This window comes from Bacillus rossius, chromosome 1 (assembly GCF_032445375.1).
Source record: "Bacillus rossius redtenbacheri isolate Brsri chromosome 1, Brsri_v3, whole genome shotgun sequence".
Taxonomy (NCBI): Eukaryota; Metazoa; Arthropoda; class Insecta; order Phasmatodea; family Bacillidae; genus Bacillus; species Bacillus rossius.
The window spans coordinates 178,252,743-178,270,090 of NC_086330.1; the positions used below are offsets into that span (position 1 = coordinate 178,252,743).

At 34.7% G+C, this 17,348-nt stretch overlaps 1 protein-coding gene across 7 annotated transcripts in view; it reads left to right on the forward strand.

Annotated features, from left to right (window-relative positions):
- Positions 1-16,437, forward strand: part of LOC134527125 (casein kinase I) — a 480,870-nt gene extending 464,433 nt beyond the window's left edge. For all 7 annotated transcript variants that reach the window (XM_063359505.1, XM_063359503.1, XM_063359501.1 and 4 more), the window contains 2 exons: positions 11,594-11,700; positions 14,262-16,437. In XM_063359505.1, coding sequence (XP_063215575.1) covers positions 11,594-11,700; positions 14,262-14,313 — 159 coding nt within the window. In that variant the 3' untranslated portion in view covers positions 14,314-16,437. The remainder of the gene's footprint in view (positions 1-11,593; positions 11,701-14,261) is intronic.
- The last annotated feature ends 911 nt before the right edge of the window (positions 16,438-17,348 follow it).

The following is a 17,348-nucleotide window of genomic DNA, read 5'->3' on the forward strand; positions in this document are numbered from 1 at the left end:
GTTATGTTTAAAGTTAGTTAATCTTTCATTATCTTGAAGTTAAAACATATTTTTCTATGTTGTGATAACTTGTTTCAATTATAAATACACTGTTTTAATACAAATTTATACAGTATAAATTAATTTCTGTAGGGCAACAAGTTTTCAAACGACAAGATAAATTCTGTGCTGAGATCGCCCATTGTAATAAATGATAATTTTAATTTCACAGGTGTTTTTCAGGCTGAGCTGTTAGGATCGCTGCAGTCGGGTGTCACCAGCATTCACCATGTTAAAATGCCTGAGTTTCCTGTATTTATTGTGCTACTACAATATTTGCAATCACCATTAACTGTTATGGCTCTCGCCTTACCTGAGCATGCATACTGTATGCAGAACTACAGAAGAAACCATGTGATTTGAAAACTGCTCAAGATATCCAAGTGGTATCTGTTTATGAAAAACATTTAATAATATACTGAGGGTGGATAAGTAGTTCTGTTTCCATATTTGGTTTTTAAACTGTATTTTTAGATGAGTTAAAATGGCTAACACATACGTTTTCGGAATAATTATTGGGCAAAAAACTCCCAGTAGAGACTTGCATTACACCTTCATCTTCATTTCTCCACCATATAATGTTATGGTTACCACTAAAATCTCATAGTACCCTAAAAATCACGAGAAGACTGCATGCAAGTTCAGTGCTTTGCGCTAAGATGGGATACCGCACTAGAAGCAATAGCAAACATTGATCTTATGATCCCTCCTCAATAACAGAAATACACACCTGACTAGGCAGGTCTCTTAACAATTATTTATTTATGTACATTTGTAATTGTAAAACTTGTATTCATATTTAGTTTGGCTAGAAAATGTATTATACGGATGATTTGACTACAGAAAATAGTGTAATGTATCCTATATCCTATATGTTTATTTTGTGGGTGGAAAAATTATATTTATATTTTGCAACTGTTTTTATAACATTGAAAAAAAATTTACATTTAATTGTGGTTCTAACAAAACAGCTTATTTAAAATATATTCATAGTATATTCATTCAGCTCTGGACAATGTTACCTAGGCCGTTTTGAATTTTGCAGATATTGTACAATAATGGTCACATATTGCAGGGTGTATGATCGTCACAGTGTAACTGACTCTTGTGCTACTAACAAAATAAATGCCCAAGTGGCTGTAAAAGAAACGGAAGTGTGTGAGCAAAAGGAGAGCTAAGTAAATAACAATATTAACATCAGAGGGAGCAATGAGAGGTCAGACAAAACTTATTTAGATTTTCCCCTAAAACAAGTGGGGGGGAAGAGGATCCTTATTTGCTTTAAATAAATACTGCAAAAATGTCGACATACTTTGTTTATTTAAAAAAAGGAACCTTCTTTAGTTATAACTTTACTTTAGATGCATAGCATTGTGGTGAGAAATAAAAAATTCACATATGTAGATAGATTAAGTAGCGCAGTTACATATAATAACCATTACATTAATTTAGTTTAAACTAGGGTAATTTAGGGTAAACTAGGGCCGGCCCGCCAATCACTATGACAAAGCATAATACGTATGTACTAAATTAAAATAATAAAAATGTCATAATAAATTTAACATTTAAATTTAACAAAAGCATACCAATTTTGTTTTAAACTTTTGCTGTCTTATGCACTTTTATATTAACAAAAAATATACATAATTTTATTTGGTGTCCGAAATTGCCATGCTGTCCGCGATGCACGTTGCACAATGTTTTTAAAAGCCCAGTAGATTCAGAAGTTTGGAAAGGGTGTCTTGCCGCGGGAATAGGCTCATGATGCCGGCTACTCGTACGCTGTTGTTTGGAAATTAATACGTGGACGGTGGTCCTTGTCTCTTGGACCTGGATCCGTCTCTTGCACTCTCGGATTCGTGGACCCTGCCTGCAACAAAGATCCATTCTTGCGAATAAGACCTGTTTGCAGACAGTCCCGAAAAACATTGGCCCAAAAGGCCTGAAAAGGTAGGGGGTGGGGGGATCTAGCGAAGAGAAATTAAACACTCACCAATGCAGGGTGGATGATGCAGACACTCAGGGTGGAGTCGCACATTGGAGTCCCGACACACATGACGTGATTTTTACAAAGAAATCCATCATTTGATATAATTTAAATAAAACCAGAAAAATAAAACTACTCTAACACTTTGACTATGAAACTCTACTGGCTGGCTAAACAATTCTATCTAAATTAGGGAGTTCATCCCTCGTAGTCTGTTAACTACATGTTACAAGTGACGGCGTTCTTCTTGGCGGAGACAAGCGTCAACGATTACGGTAGTACCAGCCTGAAAGGACCCGCGCGCCGAAGTGCCGGTGTGCGCGGAAAAAGTCTTAATTAAAAACAGGGTTTAGCCCTGGAACAAAAGGTTGGGAAGCGGGGGTGTACCGAAGGTATCCGAAAATGCCCGAAGGGGCGGGGTGAGAACAAAACACAACTTGAGAGGTTAACTCGAACTTCGCGCAATCACAGCCCTATCTAGAGGGCAACTCCGAAAACCACCTATCGACTCTAGCCAGGTCGAGATGGTGAAACCTGTGTTCTTATGCTGTAGCCAGTGCTGCGCTCTGGCGGCCAAGAGGAGAAACTGGCTGGAGGGTCACAGAAACGTCCGCTAGAGTGCACTGGGCGCACTCGCAACCAGCGGACAGAGCTAGGTTAGGGATTTTTGCCGCCACTAGAGCTCGCTGAGGGCTCTGTTGGTAAAGGGCGTATGTCCTTGGAGAGACCATGTACTCTGCGCGGGTTCACTGGAGGTCGATGCTCCAGGTAGGAGTTCCCAAGAAGCCACAAGGAGGGAGATGAGGGAAGGGTGGTCAAAACTTGCTATGTCGCCTGGAAAAACGTGCCCTAACGTGACAATTTCCAAAAATAATTTAAAATTATAATAAAAATAAAAAACGTGCCGAAATACCTAATTTCTGGCACAACAGTCATTTGCCTTCAGAAATGCATGAATTGTGTCAATTATCATACTATACAAAAATATGCATAAATAGTCTAGAGACTCTTAACACTTAAAATACATCCAACCAGTGTCTTATCAAATACTTTTAGTTTTTAAAGTCAAGTATGATTTGAACAAATTGTGCTGAATATATTATTTTTTTGAGCTGGTATAATAGGAGGCAGGCTGAAGCATATTACAACTAGTGTCCAAAGGTGTATCAGCTAATAACATTAAGAGGGGAGGGGGCCTTTTTTCAGAATTCACTTTTTTCCATTGGGCAATAAAATAATATGCAATAGCAAGATAATTTTTTTAAAAATAGTGTCTAAAGAATAGTTACAAATTTGCTCTAACTACAGCACCTTACTCCTTGTTTTATTTTAGTATTCCCTCTTCAGAAGGGAAGGAGAAGGGGGCATCTGCCTCCATTTCCCCCCTCCTCTTGGTTATGCCCTTGCTGGTGTATGTACAAAAATATATATTTTTATCATATAGTGAATTTTTGAAAAAAAAAATAAAAAATGAATTGTATGTCACCCAAAGTACAGTTTTTTTTATTTATAGTAATGTCTAGAGAGGTTGGCTTGAATTATTTGCAGTTGCTGGAACATATTTTAAAGTATATAATGTTTTTTATGAATCACTGCTGATATTTGTACCTAGGAACCAAAAAAGCGAAGTCACTATTGGGCAACTATACCAGAGAGTAAAAGAACAGCTCTTTAACTTTCAATGACACTGTTTTTCATCAACCTCCATATGCATGTGGCCACCATTAAGTAACTTGTCATTGAATTCTTCCTAATGGGAGACTTTTTCAAACAGCCACAAGTACATAACATTGTAATTGGACTAGAGGTTTGTGTGCCTCAACTAAAGTTTTGGAAGTAGGTTCATGTAACTCTTGCTAAATGCTTTAGAAAACCTTTTGTTGAGTTTTAAGACATAATATGCAATTTTAACAAAAATTGGTAAATTGGAATTTAAGCTTGTTTGGCTCTGGGGTACACATATAAATGTAACCTATAAGGAGTCTACAACTTAGCTCAAAGGTAGAAAATAACACTTACGCAGTTCTGTCTTTTTTATTAAATGTTTTCCCTTACATGGCATGAAATCAAAAATAATATTTACAGAAATGATTCCAATAAACATTGTGAATAATTACTAAGCAAAGCAGTTTGACCCTACACTATTCATTTAACATTTAAACTGGTTATTGTGTCTTTTGTAATTTTAAATTTTCTTTTCACTTACTTCACTATGTCACAAGGTCTATTTCAAAATTAAAAACTGCAAACACGACTCTTTTGCATTTTTCAAAGACCTTGTTGTCAGGTGCTCCTAGTAAGTACGTACTTTGAACAGTTCTTGGAGTATGTGTGAGTGATTGAGTGAACATATTTTTGCGTACAACCTTCTAAAGTTTTAGGCGGACTAAGTTTAAGAAATTTGTCTGGAGGCAGATTTGTGAATTCTTACTGTCCATTGAATGAATTTCAAATGAAGCCAGGAATCTCTCCTGACTTAGTTTCCTTTATAAAAAATGCAAAATAAATCACATAAATTAAATTTTTAATTAATTTTATTCTGCACTGGTTTTGCTTTCTTAAACATGAATTGTAATGTCAAAGTTAAAATTTAATTCCGCTATAGTATTATTTGTAGGGCTGTGCAAATGTGACTTTTTCAATGTAAATCAAATGTGAATCAAATAATTGCAAATATTTTTGAATAGCGAATAATTTGCCAATATTTCCTAATTAAGTTCTAAGTGTAAATCTGAATAATTACAGTCAAAATTTGGCATATTATAAATTGTTGTTTAAAAGAGTTATGTTCTTTAGCTTTATATACATTTTTATTACTCAACATGTAAATTTTTATGTCTCTTCTAATGGTTTAGTAATAAAACACAATCGCAGACTTGCCAACCTTTACGATTATATCGTAAAATGTACGAAAATCACGTCCGTATTACGATTGTACGAGGATGTCTGCATTTTTTACGAATTTTAAGTACGAGACGTTTATTAAAACACGTATTTTTTGTTGCCTTAAATGTTTTATTGTATGGTTTGTGAAAGCTGTTGCCATGTGTTGTTGCTGTGGAAACGAGTGCGGTAATTGTGTTATATTATTGGTCGAAGGCCAGCGAACCACGTAATTTGTTGTTCGATTGTATATCTTTCCTTATTGGCCGCCTGAGTTACATTGATGCGCTTACAACCAGTCACGAACCAGTTTAAATAGCATTTTTAGTTTGGCAAGATGGTGTCGTGCACAAGCGTATGTTGTGATTCTTCAGTTAAAGTTGAGCCAATTTTGATTTTGTTTATTACAGGTTAGGAAACAAATTTATTGCATGTTTTTAATAAAAACGTGTTATGTGCACAATTAACGGAAGTGGAATCAAGGGTAAATATTTACTTGGGCGGTATTTCCGAAAAAAAATGTTAAAAATCCGAAAATACCTTTATTTTATGCTCTTCAACTTCCTCTTTTCATTAAAATCGGCGGAGATTAGAAATTCCAAATACTTTAGGAGATATCGAATTTTTTAATTTCTTCATATGTAGTTGAGCGGTATTTGCGGAAAAAAATGTTAAAAATCCGAAAATACCTTTATTATATGTTCTTCAAATTCCTCTTTTCATTAAAAGCGGCGGAGATTAGAAATTCCAAATACTTTAGGAGATATCGAATTTTTAAATTTCAGCACAAAACCAGCGCATTCCTGTGGCGTGCGTGCACTATTGTTTCTTGTTTACGTACGAGTATCTATTTTTTTTATTGGATAATGATGTCACGTGATTGTTCGTGATAGGCCAGAATTCAAATGAACTAATACGTGATTATTTAGTTCAATTATTGTTTAAAACGGTGTTTAATTACCGCCTCCAACTTAGGTGAGTTTTTAACGTTTCTAATTTTAAAGTCTTATTTGTTATTTTGATATTGTTGCGCAAGTAATAAGTAACAAAAAAATTTACGTGAGTTGTTACTGTACATCCTTTGTTACGGGTTTGTTAGGTAAGGTCAGTTACATTATAAATAATTTAAAACTAAAGAATAATTAAAATTAATTCACATTATTTTTAATATCACCTTAGTTTGAAAGTATTTATAATGTAACTGACCTGACCTAATCAACCATTTTAGTTTACTGTTCACCCTCTGTCCGGGTTTCTTTGGTCAGGTCAGTTACATTATAAATATTTTAAAACTAAACAGCCATTAAAATTAATTCACAAAATAATTTTTTATGTCGGCTTAGTTTGAAAGTATTAATAATGTAACTGACCTGACCTAATCAACCATTTTATTAATTACGCATTCACGATTCACGTATTCACGAACACACGGCAAAATAACAAAAATGGCGCCGCTCGAATGGTTCCACAGGTCTTGTATTGCAAAATTAAAAAATTCGATATCTCCTAAAGTATTTGGAATTTCTTATCTCTGCCGCTTTTAATGAAAAGAGGAAGTTGAAGAGCATATGATAAAGGTATTTTCGGATTTTTAACATTTATTTTCGCAAATACCGCTCAACTACATATGATGAAATTTAAAAATTCGATATCTCCTAAAGTATTTGGAATTTCTTACCTCCGCCACTTTTAATGAAAAGAGGAAGTCGAAGAGCATAAAATAAAGGTATTTTCGGATTTTTAACATTTTTTTCGGAAATACCGCCCAAGTAAATATTTACCGAATCAAGTGAAGAAGAAAATGTCCCCGAAACGTGATACACATTATTCTCAGGCACTTCGTGATACATACACGCGGGATTTTCCGTGTATTCTTAAATCAAGCAAGGGAACACAGTTCGCAGTTTTTTCAGTGTGTAGATGCGACATCAACATTGGGCACGGCGGAAGATATGACATCAATCTCCACGTGAACTGTTCAAAACATCTCGCAAATGTTAAAAGTGTCGCAGTCAGTTCAAAGGTTAGTGATTAGTTCGCTAAAAATAACAGCACAGAAAATGCTAAATACGTGCAGAATGCATGTTTACAAACTTTTTGGTTGAACATAATATTCCCTTAAATGTTTCGGATCACGCCGGCCCGTTATTCAGAAAAATATTTTCAAATTCTGAAGTAGCAAAAAAAATTGGTTGCGCAAGAACAAAGTCGATGGCTATCGTGAAAGAAATGGCAACAGATGCAACTATAAAATTGTTTGTAATTTACAAACTGGCATTTTCAGTCGTGACCGACTGCAGCAATGACTCTGAATCCAAATTATATCCACTAGTAGTAACATTTTGTAATGCAAGTTTGAAAATGATAGTGTCAAGGTTGCTTTCATTACCAGTACTCCAGGGAGATTCTACTGGAAGTTAACTGATATCAGTGTATATTGTAACAAAGGTACACTCTGATGATTTGTAGGGTACCACAAGGAACGAAGTTTTTTTCTTTGATGTGATACTAAGCAAAAATGTTTCCATAATGGTAAATAATGAGAATGATTGTTGGTCTGCAATGTTAATGTATGTTAAAACGATTTCATAATTTCGATTACTAGAAAAAAATGTGATATGAAATTTTATTAATTATTCAATTGCCGCGAGCAGTTTACGCGTGTTATATTATTTTTTATGTATTGTACTAATTGAGGGTTTCAAAAGTTGGCAAGTCTGCAATCGGTGATATAGAAATGTCTTCATCAAAAGCCAAGCCTACACCTTGCCATCAACATTACGTCAATTGCAGTGCAAAAAGACCAATTCCTTTACATGTTCTGGATCCAGGCATTGCCTCTTGGAAGTGACAATGTTCCCAGAAGCAGAAAAACAACGTTCTGAACTTCACTTCTTCTTCTGGAAATTAAAAACGGCAAAAAAAGATTATGAACGTAAACAGATCTTCGATATATGTTTTATTTTCCGCAATAAATAGTCAAGCAATTTCAAATCAATATATCAAAGAGTTGTTTATTACAACTAGGGTTCTAAAATTTCCGGAAAAATTGAATCCAGGAAAAAAACTAGATAAAAAACCAAGAAAAAAACCAATTTTTCCGAAAAATTAGAAAAATTGGAAAAAAAAAAATTATAATTCAAATTTAACTTATTAAATATAATTAATTACTGAATCTACTTTTATTGTTATAAATATTTAAGTAGGCTATTATGTTTTTATTAAAGGAAATTTAGTAGTTTTGAGTTTTGTTTGTTGGCAGTTGGCCAAACTTCTTTATAAGACAATCACTTGTGAGAGTTGAGACATTGTTGTAAGTGTTTGGCCTACAGCAGCAAGATTGTTTACTTTCTGTTTGGAAATAAAAATAAGTAAGTATATTACAGTATACATTTGTATTTTTGATATTTTTAATTGATAATGACATATTTTGGAAACAAATTACAAGTTTGTCCCTCCTAAAACCAATTGTGACAGCTCTAACAAATTCTGAATCAGACAGTGCACTTCTGTCTGATGTTCCACATTTCATCTCTGAGTTATGTAAAGAAGTAATATCTTCATCTGCAGCATCACCCTTAACGAAAAGCGAAGAACCCAAAGTTGTGAAAGTACTGCAAAAATGCAAAGACTTCATTCTGAAGCCTATACACTGTGATGCAAACTTGCTCGATCCAAGATACAAAGGAGTTATGCTAGATGATGATGAAGTGCTGTCCGCCATAGATTTCATCACCAAACTAACACTGAATCTTGGACTAAATGTAACTTCTTTATTATCAAATCTTGCTGAATTCAGGACATCAACAGGATTTTGGTCAAGAGATGCTATATGGAGCATAGCAAAACATGTTACACCAGTCATATGGTGACAGGGTTTGTGCACTATACAACCTCTATCTCACATGGCAGCACGGTTATTGTCCTTACCACCTTCAACTGCATCCTGTGAACAAAATTAGTCTCAGTTTGCTGCAATTCATTCTAAAACTAGAAATCGCCTGACTGCATATAAGGTACAGAAGCTAGTGTCCATCAGAAGGAACTTACAATTTAAAGAAAATACTCCTAGGCGGAGGTCTTGTCCTAATGTACATTGTCATTCGTCATGTGCCTGTCAACCAGAACATGTTGCAGATGGACAGTCAGGAGGAGGAATCAAACATTTCAGAGTCAGACTCAGAGTCATCAGAATTGGATCTAGAGATACAGCCACAGGTGATATAATGCCTAGGGCCTAACCCTACTGTCTTGAGTGCCTACTACAGGAATTGTATGTACATGTTCATTTATATATTCAGTCTTTTTAAAAGTGTACTTATGATATATTAAGAAACGATGCTGAACACTATGTAACCATGTTGCTATAAATCATTATCATCAATATGAAAGTAAAGGGTTTTTATATCTATCTATTTATTTATGTAAATTTATATTTTTTCCAATTTTTCCATAAAATTTGTGTACTGATGAAAAAAACCAAGTTTTCGGTGTTTTTTTCCCAATTTTTCCTGGTGTTTTCCGGCCTCAAGAACCCTTATTACAACTGCTCGTAAGCATGGTCAATATTCCGTTCTCAGAGTCTTTTGGAATCAAACGTGTCAAAGCAAAATAATTTTTAATGAATTTTGTTTATCGTGTCTTTTTAATTTTATCTAATTATTTACGTAACATTTTCGGTAGTTTAAAAAGCGATTGCGCTGGAGCGATTTTAGCAACACAATTCTCTGGCCATGGGCCGCTCTGCTGGCCATAACCACAAACAGACACGTTTTCTTGCCATGATGGCAGCTGTGTTTACTTTTCTATTGTTAAAAAAATTCTCTAGATTTGTATTTGTAAAATTAATAGAACAGTGACCAAAGAGTATGTGTGCATTAGTTTTTAAAGGTTATTATTGAAAGCTGATGCACTGGCATTGTTTTAAATAGTTTTACACTTTTATATGGCACATGGCTCGCCCAAAAATTGTGCTAAGGACAACTGGATATAATAAATTAATTATGCTACACATCACATAAAGTTTGCAGTAAAATCGTAAGCATTTATGATAATTTTCACGCAACATTGGCTTTAACTGTTCTCAGTATGCCCATTTACCTAACCTAAAATTTGATGTAAGTAAAGGTCCGCTTACAGTTTTTTTTCCTTCCATTAAGTCTCTCGGGAAAATGATTTCTTGAGGTTCGACATATTATTGTATCACACATTTTGTCAAACAAAAGTAATATTTTTATACATTTGAAAACTTTCAAATATTTGATTCGCACGAATATTTGCAATTTCGAGTATTTGCACACCCATAATTATTTGTACTACACTAGTTTCAGAAGAGTATTTTATAAACATTCAAAAATATTTCTTGGCAGACCTAAAGTATATTTTAATATAAAAGATTATTTTTTAGTGCAAGTAATTTTATTTAAGTTACATTTGTCATGAAAAAACAGCAATTTTAATAATTTTAATGATAATAGTGATATGTGTGTGATACAGTTTGACAACACTTGAGCTAGGAAACATTTGCCACTTGACTCAAAAAGATTAATGAACTTTTTTGTGTGCTTGCCTCCCACTGATACATTATGGATTTGGTGAACGCGAATCCAGAATTTGGTATTCCGGCATCGCTCCACACTGTGTTGAGTTCACAGGACACTCAGGATGAGGGCAGTGACAGGTTTCGCCCCAGAAGCACGTACATTCATTAAAAATTAGTTTTACCCATTTGCCATAGTTACAAAAATTATGGATAAAAAATTAGTTTAAAAAAATGATGGAAAGTGATTTTTTTTATCAGTTCACAGGAAAATTAATGAAGTGGTTATAAATTTATGTGAACATATCCTACATTTGGATGTGAGTGCATCAGTAAAACTTAGCTTTAAACTGATTTCATTATTGTTGTTGTTATCATCAGAATCTTTAGCTACAACTGTAACCTTATTACATTATGGAGTAGGCCTCTACACATTTGCTAACATGCTGCACTAGTGAAATGGTAAAAAACACCATTATATTATTTCTTTCTAATATTCACCCTTTTATGTTTTGATAATAAGCAATAGCATTTGACTGCCAACTAATAGCCGTAAATTGTAAAATGAGATGATTTGCACACACTAATTTTGCATCATTTTGAAGTTGCCTAGATTCAGCATTTGCAAATAGTTTCATGGCAGATTAATTCAAAGCCTAGAAAAAACATTTCGAAATATATGAAAGCATTAATATTTTGTAGTATGTATGAGCAGAATGATCACTACAGAAGTAATTATAATTTTAATTCTGCTTGCAAAGGTTCAATAAACATCCTGTCATAGATGCTTATGAAATGTGTATGGTCATGCAATGAAAGATTAGTCCACTCACCAAATACTTATAGTATCTAACATAAACACTGTTTCAAGTTATTTTTGGGATAAAAATTAATAGTTGCAAGTTTGTTAACCTCTAAGCAGTTAACATTAGAATTTGGTGGTGACAGTTGACCAATGTGTTTGAAAATTAATATAAAAAGCAACTGAGAAGTTTTTTGTGCTAAAAAAAAAATTTGTTTTATTTTAAGTGTTATTTTCTTTAGCAGTGGCTGAGCTGCTTGTGCAACTGTACTGTGTAATGAAGTAATAAATGTATACATTCATTTATTTAAAACATACACTATTTTTTTTGTTACATTTTCAGGTTGTCAGCTCGACAAATGGAGAGCTCGCCAACGATGATCCTACGGCTGGGCACTCAAACACTCCCATCACTGCGCAAGCGGAAGTTGAGATAGTGGACGAAACAAAGTGAGTGATAGCATGGCTCTATGGCTCAGCTACTGTGTTCGCAAGGACGAAATTCCTGAAGGTTAACGTGTGCTAGCCCCTGTTGCTGAACACTCTTATAGCACTGCACTCAACCGGAGCTGTTTGGAGCTTACTGCGTCGTGCAGATCGTGTCTTGGCATTCCCCTCTGGCGCTTTGCCTTTGCAATGTAAAACACTTGACTTCTTAATGGTAGTTGCCTGAAACCTGTTGCATGTTAGGCCTTATGTGGTGTGCTTGTACTGAGAAGGCACATCATATGATGAAAAACATTTTTCTTATTTAGTTATAGATCCGTGTTATGAAAGCATAGTGATGAAGTTCTCAGCCGACTCCCCTTGCACCAAGGCGATATTGTTTCCATTCACAGGAGGATCAAACCGAGTTCTTTACATTGTGAGGAATGTGGTTGTAATTGCAGTTAACCAGTGCAGTTTCCCACAGACAGGGAAACTCTGTAAATCAGGGGAAACTTAGGAAATAGAAAATGTGTCTTCTAAACCTATAAAGCATAGGGAAATTTACAATATTTTAGTTGACAGTATCAGTAATTTTTCTAAAACACGTGTGTGTGTGTGTATATATATATATACACACACACACACAAACATACACACACACACACACATAATATCTTTAAACCTGCAGGATGTGTTTTGATCATAAATTTGTGTGGCACTAAAAATCTGCATCACTAAAATTAATCGTACTGCCTGCAAACTACTTTGTATTAATATAAAGGACAATCAAATATGTATAGTATCTTGTGTTATCACAACTGATTATGTATCATTTCAAAATTTTATCAAACAGATATGTTAGTTTTCCTTTTTAAGACAAGCAGTTTTGGATCCTTTATGGATAGAAATGGTTCTAGTGCATGCTGAATATTGTACGGGAAAACATGTTATAATAAAGTTATCATATCATGTATGATTGTTAAAATGTGATTTGATGATAATTTTTATTGTAGTACTTTAAATTTTGTCTTGCCATATATACTAATGGCACTGGGAGAAATGCTAGGTGAAACTGGAAACTCGGAAAAATTAGCTGAAGTAAGAGTGTGAACATCCTGCAGTAGGTTTGCTCAAGATACTCCCAATACTGATGGGCTAAATCATATAATTGGACTGTACATTTATGAAATTGTTTCATGGGAGAGAATACATGTGGCGCACTTGAAATCTGAGAACATATTTTTTATTTCTGTGATGCACACCTTTATTTAAAGAGTATAGTTTTTTTCTTTTTCTTTTTTTATTTCCATCAGTCCATTTCCAGTTCATTCACTTTCTGCCTCCTGCAAAGAAACTGGCATACTAAAAAAGGAAATAGAAAACCAATAACATAATGGAATTTCACTTCTCTTTTAGTGCATCATGCTTGGTGACACCTTTGTATATTTGAAGGAAAAAACTATATCATCATTACACTACAGAGCCATTTATTTCAACATTTTTATTAGTTTTCCACCATTATTCTATGCTAGACCATACAAATAGTGTGGGATAACATAGCAAACGGATGGCTGTGTCCTGTAGTCAAAGTAAACACGCATGCCACGTTGAAACTTGCAATTTTTGCAAATATAAACAATAGGGTCTTGTTACTGCAGTTAAGCGTAAATTGCATACTGTACTTGGATCTATACACCTATTCACGTTGGTAAAATGAGGAATGTATGTGTGAGAAAATCTAGTACTACCTGAATGGTTCTCAGAACACCAATAAGCAGTTGCTACCTGACTCATAAGGGACCTAATAATGATAACTATGGGGTAGTTTTGGGGTTCAACTGTCAGATATTTAAAGTATTAGTGTATCATATCAGGTTTCATGTTAGGTGTGTGTGTTTAGTAGGCCTGTACGATCAGTTTTATTTTTCGAATAGAGTTGCAATACAAATAGCAAAATATTTTTGAGTAAAATTATCAAATTTAAATAACAAAAGAGAGAATTTTTTTTCTAACTTTTTAGGATAGTTTTAAAGCCATATTTTAACAAATACTTATACAAATTCACTGTGTTATAAATACCGGAATACAACTATACATTGTACATTATACAAGTATACATTAGAATTTTTAGAGATTATTTTTGCAGTTGTGCAGAAAGGCTTATTGCATGCTTGCTTTGTTTTCGACTCATCAACAAATGTCTGGACTACTCTGTCTCCCAGTCTGAACCTTAGCAGTTCCACTTTTGGAATAAACTCGGGGTAGTTATATCAGGCCCATTAATATTTGGAGACCAAGATGTACACATGTATATTGTACAACAGTGATGTAACATTAATTTATATTGTTACATGTGGTGATATGAAACTGCTTGACTACACTTTGAATACAAACCAATATTAATAACTTCAAAGTGTAAATATTTGAAACAATAAATTATTGGTTCTGATATTTGAAATTTGTAATGTTCGCACAGGCCTAGTGTTTTGTCGTAACTACATGTGCAAATAAGCAGTGTCCAGAGCATCTGCTCTGCTGTCGTATTTCGTCCCGTCGGTCGCAAGCGTCTGTGTCCGTCGCAGGTGCTGCTGCTTCTTCAAGCGAAGGAAGAAGAAGCTGGGGCGCCAGAAGTGACTAGCGGTCGTGCAGTGCAGCCCCGAGCGGGAAGCGGTGACGCTGCTACGTGCCACCTCCCACTCCAACTCGCGCGACAGCGTCCTCAACAACGCCGGCAGCGGGGACTTTGCTCGCTACCCGGCCCCGGCCGCCTCCGTCACGTGAAACACCCGCCCGCGTGTCGAGGAGTTGCGAAATGTGTCGGCCTGTGAAGTGTTCCTGCCGTGGCTGCCAGAGCCGTGGGCTTCTTGCAATGATATCTCCTGGCATATCTTACATGATTAGCTTCTGGTATGGCATGCTTTCAACACATCTTTTAAACAAGTACTTTTCATTTCTACCGTGGAACAAAGAGGTTTTTTTTTTCCCAGATCCCCTGGGTGAATCTGTTAAAACCAAGTCATTAATCAAAAATTTCAGTAAAACAATTTCTACATGTTATTTCATATGAAAAGTTACAGTTGTGAAATTATGTTGCGGTCTTCAATGTAGGCAACACTAAATGTTTTCTACATAAGTTTGTTTCTGCGTTAACTACTTTTGTGTGATAAATATGGTGTTATCCATATGGTGTGTATGTATTGTATTATTCGAATATATGTGATGTGGTTTCTCCAGGAAAATAGCTTTGTGATGATCAGCAAAGTTAGTGAACATTTTATTGTAGACTGAAGACATTTTCCTGCAGAGATAGTACATTTTTAAGTTGGCTTTAATTGATGAATGATAGCTTAATAAAGCTTTCTTCTGTATTAAGTGTCCACTTTATGTACATAGTTGAAAAGCATTTGGGTCACTTTTGCTTTTACTAAACAAAGCCTTCGGTTGGCTTAATTTATTTTATTTTTTACACCTGTAAGTAATTATTTTCTTACGATCTTTGAAATCAGTTGAAATACATACTGTAAGGTCTGACGAGTTGGTACTATATTTTTGGTAGATTTATGCAGCAGTTTGTATTTCATTGTGCTTTTCTTTCCATATTAGCAACAATAATTTGGTTTAATGTTAATTGGAAACCAGCATATAAAAAACTGCATAATACTATAATTATGAAAAAGACATCTTATTGTTAGTGAGAAATGGACATTCACCGAATGATATCAAAGACTCTAGCATATTTTCTTAGTAAGATTCCAATTCTTCCTCAGGGTTTTTGTTTAGCAGTTGGTTCTCTTTTTTAGTAGCATATGTAATGGTTCCCCTACATGCAGTGCTGCCAAACTTGCCCATTTACCTGTGTGCGTGTTTTAGTGATTGGGTTCCCTCCAATACCGAGATGGTGCTCTTGATTACAAACAAATGGTGGATATTCGAACATTATTGTGTGGAAGTGTTTTATTCAATGAACTGTTTCAAGTGACAGTTGCAAACAATTATACAACTATAGAAAAATGCTCATAACTAGTTACTATCTGAGGTTTAAAGTTGAAAATTATTATTGGAATCACTGCAAACCTGCTTTGTTGCCCTAAACATTTGCCATCCTTATATCTGTGTGATGATGCTGGTATTCAGTTTCAGATTGACTGCAGCATTAAAGTATTGTTCTAGTCTTATTGTTTTTACCTGGCTTTGTGCAACATCTGCATGATTTGAGATTCCACAGAGCAGCATGTAACTATTTATGTAATTATTAATAAAAAGTTTTGAATTAGTTGCTAAGTTCACTATGGAAAAATTCATATTTTTATTAACATTCCTTCAGGTTTGTTTTTTATATTGTACAATTTTAAAATTATAAATACTGGTGCAACAACAATCACTTCTCCATGCATGTCATAATACAGACAAAAATACAACTTGTACAGTATTGAATCTTGTATTTTTTTTAAAATCTCTGATACAGTTAATTACCACCAACACAGACAAATGTTTTTATGAATTCAATGTATTTTAGTTACAGATTTTAAATGCTATAGATATGTATGTATATTACCATTTAATTGTTTTAGTGGTAATTAAAGCTGTTTATTTGTACAATTTAATAATGTTGAAAAGACTTTATAATGTTATATTAATGCTGTGCAGTCAAACACTCTTTCTCATTTCTCATGTACTAAAAGAAGTGTCCCACATTGGAAATTAAAATTAGGGCTCTTTCCAAAACAGTGCTTTTGGGAAGCCTACACATCAACTTAACTATTTTGTGTTTCCTGATGTCAGTCAGATTTATAACAAAAAAAAACTGGTCTGTTTGTAGTATTGGGTGGCCATAATATTAAGATTTTGACTGCATTGTGGGCAGCATGAAATTGGAAAGCTACACTTTATGTTCCACAATGTAAGCTAACATACCAGAGGTTCAATTTAGGTATTTCATAAGAATAGAATTTTTGATATTGAGCTGAAGCAGTACCTTCACATTTTATGCTGATTGCAACGACTGAGCCGAGAATTAAATTCAGGTGGCACTGACCAAGTAGCTCCAACTTGGCTGGACATGGGTTTAAAAAATTAATTAAGCTGTATTTTTTTATGTTATAAAAACAAAGTAACATGACAATATATTTCTTAATGTTTCTTTCGATTGAGTCATACAGTGTTGACAAGCACAAAAAGTTATTGATTTGTTTTTGTACAGGGAATCACCACTACTTTCCCAGGTAGGATCAGACAATGGATTTTCAAACATGGGTACTGCACACATTGCTAGTGGGCTCTCTACCCCCACTGCACCACTGCAGGGCCCTGTGCATCGAGCATCGCTCTTCGCGGGTAGTAGTTCAGGAGTTTGCCCATTGGTGAATGCATTACTAATACTATGGAACTAACTCACCATGTTTTCTGAACACTTCACTTTATTTTATACCCAACTATGACTTTATGTGAAACTAGTTTCTCTCCTGTTAATCCCTTCATCCTGTCATATTCACAACCATTGATCTATGGAACAAGGCATTTCTGTTTTCAACAGTACTGCTTTTCTCCCTGACCCATGCTAACAGTCGACAGGCTATTATACTACTGGCTTATCATGCTCATCTCTCTATTCACTCGCTCCAGGCAGCCCAAGTTGCATTAACATTGCGAGATGCCTAGTCTGCAATATA